The sequence below is a fragment of the Pagrus major genome, chromosome 14, assembly GCF_040436345.1.
Source record: "Pagrus major chromosome 14, Pma_NU_1.0".
NCBI classification, from domain to species: domain Eukaryota; kingdom Metazoa; phylum Chordata; class Actinopteri; order Spariformes; family Sparidae; genus Pagrus; species Pagrus major.
In genome coordinates this window covers 6,281,317-6,295,899 of record NC_133228.1, presented here as the reverse complement: position 1 = coordinate 6,295,899, position 14,583 = coordinate 6,281,317, and the positions used below count along the sequence as shown (strand labels likewise).

At 40.1% G+C, this 14,583-nt stretch overlaps 2 protein-coding genes across 2 annotated transcripts; one reads left to right on the top strand and one right to left on the bottom strand.

Annotated features, from left to right (window-relative positions):
• The first annotated feature begins 84 nt into the window (after positions 1-84).
• krr1 (KRR1 small subunit processome component homolog) lies at positions 85-6,235 on the top strand. The gene is made up of 10 exons (XM_073480921.1): positions 85-171; positions 864-1,039; positions 2,162-2,296; positions 2,407-2,532; positions 2,962-3,045; positions 3,772-3,828; positions 4,324-4,494; positions 5,050-5,127; positions 5,426-5,522; positions 5,639-6,235. Exons 1-10 carry the CDS (start codon positions 96-98, stop codon positions 5,788-5,790), a joined length of 1,152 nt encoding a protein of 383 aa, XP_073337022.1. The 5' UTR covers positions 85-95; the 3' UTR covers positions 5,791-6,235.
• A 49-nt stretch (positions 6,236-6,284) lies between these two features.
• Positions 6,285-13,264, bottom strand: glipr1a (GLI pathogenesis-related 1a). Its single transcript, XM_073480922.1, has 6 exons — positions 12,998-13,264; positions 10,978-11,226; positions 10,739-10,857; positions 8,936-9,015; positions 7,257-7,283; positions 6,285-7,138 (listed from the first exon to the last, which is right to left on the bottom strand). Exons 1-6 carry the CDS (start codon positions 13,166-13,168, stop codon positions 6,969-6,971), a joined length of 816 nt encoding a protein of 271 aa, XP_073337023.1. The 5' UTR covers positions 13,169-13,264; the 3' UTR covers positions 6,285-6,968.
• Positions 13,265-14,583: the final 1,319 nt, after the last annotated feature.

Below are 14,583 nucleotides of genomic sequence, written 5' to 3'. Positions count from 1 at the left end.
TGTGCACCTTTACGCGTTGGTTTGCGATCCGCCATTAAATTAGAAAAGAAGAAGAGGAAGCGCCTCTGCGTCACTTCCGCTTCTGCTCAACAACAATGGCGTCCTCCACGACGGGAGACGGCGTGAGTGAAGCACAAACTGGGAAAAAATCGAAAAAGACGAAAAACCAAGGTAAGTCAGGGAGGCTACCGAGTTTAATACTGTTAATTGACAGCCCGTTAACATTTCTATGTGAAGTAGAGGTTAATTTTGGCGGGGGAATAGACGTGTTTACATGAGAGTTGGAAGCCACGCATGTATTTTCTAGAAGCTAGCATGTGAGCTGTGGTGGGAGGAAACGTTTGTGGAGTGTTACATTCAAAACGTTGGCTTTGTTTCGAGTTTACATTAAGAAATAAAATCAGGAAAGTAAAAATGTAGATTGTGTTGTTTGTGTTAATGTTATTTTACCACTGTTGTGAACTCGTCGTTGAAGCGACGTTATCCAGATGCTCTGTGTCTACACGGTGAAACTGTCAGATACTCGTCGCTTTGCTGTGTTCAGACATTGCAAACATACAGGTGGTCGCTTATTATCTGCTTGTCCTGCCTCCTTCCTCATTCTGGAGCTGGTAAAGAAGTTCAGTTGTAGATCAGTGTACCCAAAAGTAGCCTCTCGGGTAATAGTGCCACATTAACAAAAACTAGTGTCCTGATGTTAAGACAGGTTCACTCCTAAATGAAAACCAAACCATAATACAACAGGGTGCTGGATTTCCAGGACCTGCACAATGGTGTTTTGGACACATGGACATGTTTGTGTCCCTGTCATTGTTTCAGAGGAGTTGTATGGGACGTAAACTTCTAATGTCTGTTTAATACAGTGGATGAATCTGAACTCCTGACTGTTCCTGATGGATGGAAAGAGCCAACGTTCAGCAAAGACGACAACCCCCGCGGTCTGCTGGAGGAGAGCAGCTTCGCCACCCTCTTCCCCAAATACAGAGAAGCCTATCTGAAAGAGTGCTGGCCGCTTGTGGAGAAGGCCTTGGGAGAGGCAGTAAGTCCACCAATTTACCAGCAGAAGCTTTTTCCTGATGCTCAAAACAGACGTAACATTTCTGAATTCAAATTAGTTTTATTGGCAACAAGGTTTAGCATATTCATGGGTCTGCTGCATAGATCCACATGCAGGAGAAAGAAAAAATGTAGGAAGACTATAATATATGAAATCAGACTCTTATATACTTATATACAATTTTTATTTGCCATTTTATTGGATTGTTAAGCATGCTCTTCTCAAAAGTTCTAAATTTAAATGTTTGGATGCAAGAGAGGTCTGTTAGAGTTGTGACTGTGTGACCGGTAACAAACTGTTAATGAGTTAGTACATAATGGCACATATTTGACTTTTGGTCTCTCGCTGCAATAGTTAAGCTTTGAAGAGTAGGACTATGTGGCTCAAGCTGTTTGAAATATTTTTTTGCCCATTTGGATCATAGAATTTATAAAGACATAAAGAAAACAAAAAACATATTAGGCTTTTTAGTGTTTACCGCAGCCTGGGTGAAGTCATCAAATATATGATTATGTTTATCAACAGAGAACCCAAGATTTTAATTTTGGCAACATAATTTTACATAAATGTTATTAGTTTGAGTCGTGTGATCATTTATTTTCAGGACAAAGACATAACGTCAATGTAAAGACATTATAGTCTACTTTTCATCACCGTAAAATTGTGTGCGTATGTAAGCATTCTTAGGCTACAGGTGTCACTGTATTATAATTAACATAGTTAAAGGTGTGATTTTTGTTGTTGCTGCTTGTCTAACTTTCACTTTTGACCTGTCACAAGTAAACAATGTGATGAAATTCTACAGATGCATGCAGGTTATTGGGTGAAACCTAGTTAATTTGTTCATTCTTATGTCTTTCACGGTATTTTTCTGTTTCATTGAGTATCATTGAAAGTCTCATATTGAAACTAACTATGAAAACTTTAAACTAATATATATTTAAAAGCCTGTTTTTGACCCAAACCCTCAGTATGCACATTAAACTTGGCTCGATTGTGTCGCCACCTTCAGGCTGAATGACAGACCTGTGCTGTGCAGGTTATTTTAGATTACACGCCTGTTTGAGTTCCCGTCTTGTGTAACCTGGTCTTTTGCTTCCTCAGCACATCAAAACCTCTCTGGACCTGATCGAGGGAAGCATCACGGTTTGCACCACGAAGAAAACATTTGACCCTTACGCCATTGTGAGAGCCAGAGATCTCATCAAGCTGCTGGCCAGGAGTGTCCCATTCGAACAGGTAATGATCCCTGTGCTCACATTCAGGACACTGCTGTCATGTGTGAAGTACCAAACACAAGAGTGATACTGTTGTTTTACTTTGCTGTTCATACTGTTTTTTGCTTCCAGGCTGTGCGGATATTACAGGATGACATGGCGTGTGACATTATCAAAATCGGCACCCTGGTGAGGAACAGAGAGCGGTTTGTGAAAAGAAGACAGCGGCTGATTGGCCCAAAGGGCTCCACCCTAAAAGTGAGTCACGCACCAACATCCAGCTTTCATCCAACACATCTCAGACCAGCCTGGAAGCAGCAGTTGTCTCAGAAACTGTTTTATGTTCATTGTTATCTACTGATAAAATGTTTGACTGTTATCTCTGGCTAATTACTTCCAATACAAGGCTGACAAGATAGCAGTGACCACACATTGTAATGCAGTTGTAAGGGCAGTGTCTGAATTGAATTACATTGTGCTACAGTGTGTACAAAGCGTCACGAGCGTGTTCACTGGGCTGTCTGTGGTTGCTATGGTGCAATTTGGGATAAATGTCACTAGGTGGCAGCATTGTGCCTCTAATCTGCCACAGTATCTGAGTGTTTGTATCATTGGAAACAGTAGAGCATCACTGTTTTTAAGTCATGAATTAAATGCTTTAATTGTTTGTCCTGTCCCTTCTTCCAGGCGTTGGAGTTGCTGACCAACTGCTATGTGATGGTGCAGGGCAACACGGTGTCGGCCGTGGGACCCTTCAGCGGCCTGAAGGAGGTAAGAAGGTCACAGAGCTGCCGTATGTTCATACGTGCATAGTAGGACATGTAAAGGGTGGAGGAGCTGACCTCCAGCAGGTGATCATGAGGCAGAAACCACCAGTGTAAACACAATTCATGGTGTGACAAAAAAAACGTCATGAAAACCCTCCACAACAACTCAACATGAAGAACGGGCTCTGATGAGCTCTGATGAAACTCTAATGATCCTTGTTGGGAAATCTGTGAGGTTGCAGCTGCAAATAGCAGGAACCAGCAAAGAAGGATAGAATTAAGAGTAGACCAGTGGGTCTGGAGCTCCAACATGCTCAATATTAAATAAATAAACAACATTTGTTGGACTTCATATTTATTTCATGATAGGTTTGTTTCTAAATGACCCTTTTTCAATAGACTTTTTACTTTCATGTTATAATAAGTGAGTTTTATTCCACGTCAGATTTGTAGCCTGATGTCTTGTTACCGTCCTCGCACCTCTCAGCCATCCCCATGCCTCCTGCCTCTTAAAGTAAACTCAACAACTGCTACCAGATTTAGCTAGTAAGCTCCTGTTAGCTAATGCAATAACAATGTCAAATTGAACTGTCTAAGTAGCTGATACTGTATTTTTTTAACCCTCTTTTTCAAATATCTAAATAAGCTTGATTACTCAAATGAAAATACACTTACAAAAAGAAACTGAGAAAGTATTTTTTCTTCTCATGTCTCTTTCTCTGTTGTTCAGGTACGCAAAGTGGTGATGGACACGATGAAGAACATTCACCCCATCTACAACATCAAGGTACGTTTGAACTGCTGACAGAAATACGGCTGGTCAAATCTACAGAACTGGATAGGTTGAGATGTTTGGTCAAGTTCTGTTCATGCCCAATGAAGATATTTTCCATCCTTGTTCTTGATCTCCTGATTGAGTTAAATCTCTCTGGGTTTGTAAGCCAAGGCTGGCTCGACCTGGAGCTGAGGGCATGAAAGAGTCCCAGATACTCCACAGTGTTTAAAGGAGGGCTGTAACTACTGTCAATCTGGTCAACCATGAATAGTCAACTGTAAAAAAAATCATTCATTGTGTCAGTTTACAAGGCAGGGATTCAGTTTAAAGGTTTAAAATGTCCCAGCTAATAATAAAACATCAATGTGATTGAGTATTGATAGCCGGTGGTAATAAAACTATATTTTAGCGCATGCAGGTTATGTGGCAGGACTACAAAGAGTCACATTTTTGTTAATTACACTCCTCCACCCCCCCATCCCATATTCTGACTGCTGGCACCATCAGACACTGATGATCAAACGGGAGCTGTCCAAAGACCCTGACCTGCGGATGCAGAGCTGGGAACGCTTCCTGCCCAAGTTCCGACACAAGAACCTGGCCAAGCGCCGCGAGCCCAAGAAGAAGACCGTGAAGAGAGAGTACACACCGTTCCCTCCAGCACAGCCGGAGAGCAAGGTCAGTCTGCTGGAGAACAAAGTCTGTGTTAAATAACTTCCTTTATCATGTCTGTGGAGAACACAGTGACTGAGTGATCAGTCTGACCTGAATTTAAATAACAACAACAAAAAAGTCAAGAAATGTTTTCCAAATGTTTGAACCTTTTATTGAGACACATGTCAGATTGCAGCTTTTTATTTTAACATTGATTTCTTTTTATATGTAGCCGCCAGACACATACACAACCGCATATCAGATATTTGTAAGCCATTTTCAATGCCAGTTCTGTACCAGGGGGAAATGTCTTTACCATTGACCGCGGAGAATCTCTGAGATATTTCACACTAATAATTCTGTACATAATGACGGAGCCAAAAAAACGTGTTAATGAGCTTTTTGCACCTTTATATCCAGCACATAGTAGGGAAATTCGGTTTCATTTGGTCTTCTGGTGGTGCAGACTGTGTGATTTTCTATTAATCTATTGGATTCTAGTCAAGCCTTCATTTAAAATGCCGCCAGAGTTCTCAGCACTTAGAAGCATTTTAACATTGAAGTGGATCATCGTTTCAGGTTGACGTGGAGCTGGCTACTGGAGAATTCTTCCTGCGTGAAAGTGTGAAAAAGAGGAAGAAGATGGAGGAGATCAAGGTGAGCACAGAGTGGATCCACCTCCTGCTGGGCTCAGGTGTCTGTTCATGAGTGATCGTACAGTAATGAAGTCCAGGTGCCTTCAGGCCAGCAGGAGACTTTTTTCCTTCTTTTCTTCTATTGCTTGTTTACAGTTTCATTCAAAAATGACTAGATTAGCACAATTTAATTCCAGTAGCAATATAAACGTCTTCCTATATCCGCAAAGTTTCTGTAAAAATACTGCAGTGATGCACCCAGTTGGAACAGCTGTGTTATATTCTAAAAAACTGTGACCGTCATTGTTCCTCTTTCTCAGGTGAAACAAGCAGAAGCGCTGACGAAGAAGCAGGAAGAGCGGAACAGAGCTTTCATTCCTCCTAAAGAGAAGCCTTTAATGAAGAAATCCACTAAAGGTAGAGAAAAAGGAACAGGCCTCAACCTGAGAGCGAAACAGATCAATCTGAAACTGTGCACTGTAACACTGCAGCTAACCTCTGTCCCATCTTTATTGACCCTGTTTCTGACACAGCTCCCACAGAAGGCAAGCTGGACATCGAGGCCATTAAGGAGAAAGTGAAAAAAGCCAAAACCAAGAAACTGGGGGCTCCACCAGTAAACCCAGCTCCTCCCGCCAGCACCACAGACAAGAAGAAAAAGAACAAAGCAAAAAGCAAAGGCTAAGCACACAGTTACATCAGCACTGTTGTAATGTGCACCATGTAATGTGGTGTTTGTTGAGCTGTCCCACTGGACAGAGTAAGGACTCTGTAAGGACACAGGACATCAGACATACAGTGTGCGTGTGTGTGTGTGTTCGGATCATAGACTGTCATGGACCTTTTTATTGAAACACTTGTTGTGAGGATTTCCTCTTCATGTCACCATATATACTCTCCGTCTTTCTGGACAGCAGCTCTCAGTGAAAGATGAACAGACCACCACTGAGTGATCATCTCGTCTGCCTCATTTGTCTTCCTCTAACTATTGTCCAGATTTTGTCCGGTCAGTATTTATACGTTCCAAAATATATGATCTCCTTCTTTAAGACTGATGTGTGTACAGGAGGAGGCAGACTCAATCAGTTGGACATGTCTAGAGATTAAAGTAAGATTTTTAACAACCTGGATCTTATTTTTGTATGTTTGTCTTACTGACTCCTGATGGTCATGAAAACATTTTCCCAGCAGCTTTATTATGAAGGTACAGTTTCGACACAGGTTTACAGCACACCAAGTTATGTTTCCCTTATGGATTTCCAATCCACTTTTGTTAAAGTGCTGACATATTATCACCAATCCAAGTTAATATGGTAAACATGTTAAACAATTGCTATTGACAGCAAATAATTGATTTGGCTTAAGTTGGGTTCTTGTCTGTACATAACATTCTGATTTTTTTTTTTTTGTTTGCACCCCAACAACTCAAAGTATCTGCCTCTTTAGCTGCCAGACTACTGTACATTCACAAGCTAGTTGCTAACCAAAACAGTGAGCTGAAAAACGCTAAAATGCTCTGTAAAGTGAGAGGAACATTTGAGATTGTCTGTAGGATCTTCGCTATTTGCAAATACTTTCACTTTTCACAGTCATTTGGCAAATTATTTCTGTAAAAAATAGTGCTGAGTGCAGCTTTAACCTAATTTAGTCAGTGGTTGCACACCACTGTCCTCCAAACCTGTTTTCTGTCTGATGGTTTCAACCTGTTACTTGTGTATCTACAAAGAAGCTTGTGGACAGAATCTGTGTACTATTTGAGAATAAGACCTAAGCTGTGTACAGACAAGAAATAAAACGTTTGATTAAACTGGAATCTTCATGTTCGGCTGAGTAAGTCCATGTCCTTCAGGTAATCACTGTGGTCTATTCGTAGCAGAAGACATCGGGGTAAAAGTGGCGGACTGCATACGCAGCGATGAAGGTGGCGATGAGGGCGATGGGCCGGACGACCAGAACAGCCACGTAGCTGGAGCCTTCGGCCGCATTGTCACTGTTAACCTTGGCAGGATCCCAGTCTGGGGTCCAGTTGTAGCCTGTAAACATGAATAAAGTCAGACTGAGTTGCCTATTAGTAGTTTCACATGACGAGAAGTCACGTGCAGTACATCACTGCCACTTCAAACTGTATTTTCCAGGTCCACCATCACTTACTTTTCTGTGAATCTCGTTTTGGGTTACCTGCAAAGACATTGAGACACATTAGAGTACTCACATCCTTTACTTCAGTCAAAATATTGACACCTTGCATTAAATTTTACTGAAAGTACAAAATGTAAATTAAGGAGAATGTCCCATTTCAGATAATATGTGATCTATATGTTATTGGATTACAATTATTGATGCGTTAATTGTAACATTAAAGCCACCACGAGGAGCTTTTATTTTTTGTTGAACCTGGCAAATCATTGGACGAACAATGACGATGATGAGACAAAGTGCCGTACCACCAGATTTACAGAACAGCTCATCTCCTCAGGCTGTGAGACTCCTCAGCTCATCCTCAACTGATCTTCAACTCGACCTCGACTCATCCTCAGCTCATCCTCGACTCATCCTCGACTCATCCTCAGCTCATCTTCAACTCATCCTCAACTCATCTTCAACTCATCCTCAACTCATCCTCAACTCATCCTCAGCTCATCCTCAACTCATCCTCAACTCATCCTCAACTCATCCTCAGCTCATCTTCAACTCATCCTCAACTCAGCCTCAGCTCATCTTCAACTCATCCTCAACTCATCTTCAACTCATCCTCAACTCATCCTCAACTCATCCTCAGCTCATCCTCAACTCATCCTCAACTCATCCTCGGCTCATCTTCAACTCATCCTCAACTCATCTTCAACTCATCCTCAACTCATCCTCAGCTCATCTTCAACTCATCCTCAACTCAGCCTCAGCTCATCTTCAACTCATCCTCAACTCATCTTCAACTCATCCTCAACTCATCCTCAGCTCATCCTCAACTCATCCTCAACTCATCCTCGGCTCATCTTCAACTCATCCTCAACTCATCTTCAACTCATCCTCAACTCATCCTCAGCTCATCTTCAACTCATCCTCAACTCATCCTCAGCTCATCTTCAACTCATCCTTGACTCATCCTCAACTCATCCTCAGCTCATCCTCAGCTCATCCTCAGCACCCCTCCATAAAGAAATAATTAAAATTCTGTGATTCATGCCGTCTGGATAAGTGTGAATGTGACCCGATGACAGGCATTAAGAATAACTATAATAATTATATAGAAATAGCCAATGGTCTCAGTGGGGGTCTTGTTAGCTTATGTACCTCATAAAGACACATCAGCATTAAACTGAGGCTGTTTCATAACCAGTTAAAAATTATCTTGGTACGTTTTATGTTGCAGCTGCTGAGTTTCCCTGAGAGATCAATAATATTTGATCTTAATCTATAATAAAACATCAAATATAAGTTATAGTTTGTATTATTAATATAATTCTCAAAAAGTGTACTTAAGTACAATACATTCATGTAAATCTATTTAGTTACTTTCCACCACAGCGCATAAGAACTGCTGACATTAACACATGATGAAGTAGTCTAAGTGTATTTTTATTTATTTCTCATGTTTTTGTAATCCGCCTTGTTAAAATTTGTGTCACAAACAATGACCACACGTGGCCACGTTCTCAGTTTTTTTTCTTTAAATCTGTGGTTTGCATTCAGTCATGAAGCATTGACATTCTCAGATGCCACAAAAAGCCGAGCAATACAATGTAGTTTGTGTGAAGTCTGAGACTAAATCTTAATTCAAAATCAGGAGCTGGAGGATTATTGCATCTTTAAAAATGAGACTCAGTACTCACGGCAGAGATTCCCCTCACAGATGCCGTCACATTTAGAGCATGGTCCATATAGATATGGTTTCCTTCCGATCACATTACCCCTGCATGACAACAAGGAAATTAAATCAGTTTATCATATTATAGGTAGCAAAGGTTATTTTACTTTGTATCAGATATTCTGTCAATGCAATTTGTAAACTGTGATTTTGTTCTTCTGTTCTGTAGATGTGACATCTATTGCATGTCTGTCTGTCCTGGGAGAGGGATCCCTCCTCTGTGCCCCCCCCCCCCTTTTAAAAGGGTTAGGGTTATGGCAAGTTCTTCCTCACTTGACAGAGGATGTTGTTCACTGTACAGATTGTAAAGCCCACTGAGGCAATTTGATTGTGATTTTGGGCTATATGAATAAAATTCATTTGATTTGATTTGAAAGGTTTGCTCGTTCTGTGGTCATCTTTTCTCAGAACCTGCCTCCTAATCCCCTTATTTTTTCCCCCATTAATTTGCAAATGTAGAAATTGCTTGCAGCCTCTATCTGGCACATTGTTTCCTTCAGGGATAAGGCTGCCATTATTCTATGTTTCTTACTGCCAACAAAGACCCAAACCAACAATGTGGTAGTCCGCCTCATGAAACTGTCTTTGTTACTCTGTCTCTGGCACTACCAAACCCTACCGGAGATATAAATCTTGAAAAACAACTTATAAATATGTATTTCGTCCATAAGAAATCCTTGTTAATTTGCTGTAACAGCAGGTCCGGTAGTTTTAATCAAATGTAAGGAACAGGAGGTGCTATGTTGGGGATTATATTCTACTGGTGAACGTGGCATTGAGTCAAAACCACAGTGTGTGTGTTCACGGTAATGACGGAACATGTCACCCAGTTCAACATTGTGGCTCATTGATGTGTTCTAATTAGTTTTTGAGCACAATGGAGTTCTATGCACAGAAGAGTATCAGGCTTTATACATACACACAGTACTTGTTATTGGGTTTGATCATTGGCTATCTATTATTATGTAGAAACACATAGAACACTGGCAGCCTTGTTCTTCATTGAACTGAACCTTGTTCAGAAGTTGCGGTGAACACGCAGGTGGCAGCTTTGTAGGCCACTTCACACGGAAACAGGGCTGAAACCTGCCCAACTTTAAACCCACATCAGAGGTTGCAGGTGCAGGCTGAAAAGACACTACTGAGGGACCAAAGTTTAGGGTTAAACAACATTTAACAACCTGTTAGCTACTAGCAGACAACAGCTAGCATTAGCATTCAATCACTTCCTAGCTTATGTTACTTTTTGATAGTGCAACACAATATGATGTGTACAGCTTGGTAATGAAACATGCTGGTTGTAATCAAACGGAAATGTTAGCTAGGAAGTGGTTGAATGCAAACGTTAGCTAATGTTGTCAAATGTTGTTTAACTTTAAAATATGGCCCGACATCTCCCGGATCAGTCGGTAAGCGGTGACATAATTATAATTTTTCAGATTCCCAGTGTTTATACGACTTGCAACGTGAACCACAGCTGCTTAACAGTATCGAAGCGTTCAAGCCTCCCACTGTGAGCGGGAAGTCAGAGGAAAATGGAAAAACTGACGGTCCGTTTGCTGATCTACAGTATTCATTCTTCATGCCTGTTTGGATATAATGTTTTGTGCACAAAGGCATTTGTTTAACCAATAAATAAATAATAATAATTGTGTAATACCACACGGCATGAAACCGTGACATATCTTGAGATGATTGTACCATTAAAATCTCATACTGTTAAATGAAATATAAACTTGCAATGTATTTGTAGATGCAGTCGACTTACGCTAGAGCATAGTTGCAAACAAAAATGACGCCCTCCTCTGTGTCAAAATTAGTGCTTTTGACACCGTTGGGGCACAGCTGGGCGGCACAGCCAACCTTGTAGCTGCCTGCCCACACGACCTAGAAACAGAGAATCAAATAAGCGACACAGACTGGATATAAAAAACTGTGAGTTGTTCCTCTTTATTATTTGCCTTATAGTATAAACAGAAGCGTGTTTCCAAAGAAAAGTGCACACACCTGTGTGTAGTGGCCGCAGACTTTTGTGCACCGATTGCTGTTGTAGTCATATTCTTGTTTTTCATCCACCCATTTTTTTACAGCACTCGCCACATTGAAAAAAGAAGGTGGGTAGCCTGCCCATATGTTTTCTCCCACAGAGGAGAAGGTAGGGTGCACGCGGCGGGCATCATCGAGGTAGGTGTTGTGTTCAAACAAACAGTGTCTTGCCCAAGCTCTTGCAGTAATGGCCAAGCCTGCATCCCAGGTCTGATCGAGCAGAGATAAAGACAAAAAGAGTTATAATAAAGAATATAAAGCTTTATAATGACCCCTCCTTGGGTTGGATCATCTTGTTCTTGTGATATTTGTCCAGGTATTAAAAATTCACTTATACAATGGAGGTGAATGGATTTAGTTTGGGATGCTTACAACAGTAAAACATATAAGAACGCTGGACAGCAGTGTGCACATGGGGTTTTTCAAAACTGTCCTAGTCGCTGTCAGAGCTTTTGCATATTTTCTCCATACAGTGCCATTTATTCCCACTGAGATTTTGTTCTCATGATAGGACAACATTTCATTCAAAACAGAGTTTGTGAACAAGAGGTACAAAGCTCGTTTGTTCACTGTTAGTTCAGCCACAGGGGGCTTGAGCAGCATATACTCAACAAATGAAATTTAAAATGGTGCAATGCAGCTAGTAAGCTATGATAGCTATCTTTTAGCATTTTCAAGATGTTTACTAGTTGAACCTAACACAAAACATTTGCGTGGATTTACTTTTTCCCTGCGAGCGAAATCCACTGATGATGACTCTGTATTGCTGCCATGTCAGAAAAAGCAAAATGTATCGGGGTCATGTTCTGACATGAACGTTTATTGTTATAACAAGATGCTTTTCACGTTGTAACGAGATATTATCACATGATCGCATCATACAAATGAGAATCATGTTATAACAGAGTACTATTTATCTTGTTGTAACGTGAAACTCTTCATGTTAAAACAAGATAAATAGCATTAAAATACTATATAATTATAATATAAAAAATATTTTGTGAGAATATTTTGTCATAATGTGAAATATCTTGTTAAAACAAGTGTTTTCTGATAGAAGAAGATATTATTATTATTACATCATACTAAACAAGAAACTTCTCTTGTTTAAACAATAAACGTACAGCATTCATCTTGTTATTACATGAAAAGTTTAACAGGAAGAATATGGCATTAAAATATTGTGTGAAAAAATGAAATGTTTGTTTATCACAAGATAAATATTATATTGTAATTACAAGAAATGGTTCTTTGGTATAACAATACAAGTTAGTACTTTATAATGTGAATAATTTTATCACCTAACACACAATGTTTCACATTATAACAACATCAATGTTTTATTGTTACAACAAAAAACGTTTTTTTGTGAATTTTTAATGTGGAAAGTTTGTATTTCGTGATAAAGTGAAAACATCTTGTGACAATATATTTTTTCACATTATGACGTGAGACTGATCCATGTATCTACTCTGGTGTGGCAGCATCAGGCTTCCGTAACTGACAATATCGATTCTGTTCACCGTGATAATTAGCCATTTCAATTGCTGAGTGGAAATCTCAGAGACAGTATCTCAAAATGAGAACAAATACACTTCACAAATACAACCAAAACTATCTGACTGGCCAGACTCCATAAAAGATATGTGAGAATTTGTTTTGTAATGTGTTGGGACCCTTCAAATATCTACTTTTATCAGCAGGAAAGCTATTGGTGAGCAAAATATTCACTGATGTATGTAAGTATGTATTGATTGGACATTTGAGAGCTGACAAAATCATCATTAGAAAGGATTTTTTTACATGCTGATAATTACATAACAATGCCATGGTGTTACTTCAGTGCTGTACGCCTGTACCGATGAGACGTTCACATTATTTTCACCACAGAATGGCGTTGGCAAGGTTATTTTTACCACTGCACCTATTATTTGTCTATGAAAGTGAGCAAGACAGTGAAAAATGGATGTGCCATGCCTACCATGTACAGCATATCACTTGCAGCCGGGCTGACAGATGACCGCGCCCTGTTGTGTTCACTAACACACTCGTCAATGAACTTCCCATCAGTGATTTCTGGCAGGGAGACTGAACACACCCCTGAGTCCAGGATAATCCAGGCCCACAGTGACATCCATACCGCGCTCCCCATGCTCTCTAAGCCGCAAACGAATCCACAGAAGCTGTGGTGTGCGAAATAATCTTACACTGGGTCAAACTGACAGGAAACTACACCCTGAAGAGGAACAGGATGTAAGTGCTGTTTTTGAGAAGTTAGACATTCAGAGTGAATAATAAGGCGTCGCTTCTCAAAACAGAAAGCAGAGTGAACGTTTGACACAAGGGCATCTCCACACCATGAGCACTGTGAAGATGCTAAAGTGAGCAGAGTGTAAAAAAAGGGTTAAAGATTTGTGAGAATGTGCAATAATTGTGAACATTATTCTTTCAGGTTGTTTGACTTGATTGCTTGTGATTTTTTTTTGCAGTCTAACATGTCAGACAAAGGAATTCCAACCTTTTTCGAGGCCTTAGTTTTATTATTTTTATTTAGTGTCTTCTGGTTTTCTCATCATTTTCTTTCCAGCTCCCAGTGTTTGTTTTTAGCCATTCTAGCAGCATCGCATGGCAACGTCAGTCTGACATCTATATCAACAACTACCAGCTGGATTTCCATGAAATTTTGGTAAAATTATGCATGAAGCCCAGACAATTTATCCCAATGACTTTCTTGATTGCATGACTTTTCCTCTAGAGGTCGACATTTGTGCATTTGGGTAAGATTTCACAACTATTTGATGGACTGCAATCCTCTGACTATTTTCCTCGCACCATCATCAGGTCAAGGTTTTAATTAGTCCTGTAGTTTGGCCTGTACCCTTAAACCTAATGACATTCTCTATTTTGTGTTGTGCTAATTAGCAAATGGTGATACACTGATCTAGTTTACCACTGGTGAACATGCTTAACATGTTGAAATCATAATAGTTTGTCCTACAGGTTGTCACAAAAGACTGTTTGATTCCAGGCTCCTGTAATTAAACATGGTTACATCACACGATGGCTAAGACGTCCATGTTCCACCCATCGTCACGATGGGTGGAACATGGACGTGTTAGCCATCATGTGATGAGTTACACGCACCTGTGCTTTTCTTGCAATGAAAAGTCAAAATGTCTGCTGTGAAAGAAAAGCATGTTTTAAACTCTGATGAGATATAAACTAAATCTAATTTCTGCTCTGAACTTTGATGATTTTTGAGCTTCCACTGCTGATGAGCACGTGTGACGAGCTAATGACACTTGGTTTTATATCAGTGAGAGGTTCAAAGACCAGTGGAGTTGTTTTATGGCGTTTCTATGTCCATTTATAAATGGGAGTTGAAATTTGGCATTTGCACGTTAATGCGCATGCCAAATAACTTATAATTAAAATTGATTTTATTTGAACAGGCACTCACTAGACACTACTATGGTCCTCAAGCACAAAACACTCATTATGGACGTACAGATTAGTGCCGCTAAGTCATCAATTAACTTGCTCCTTATTCACCTACCTGCCACACTG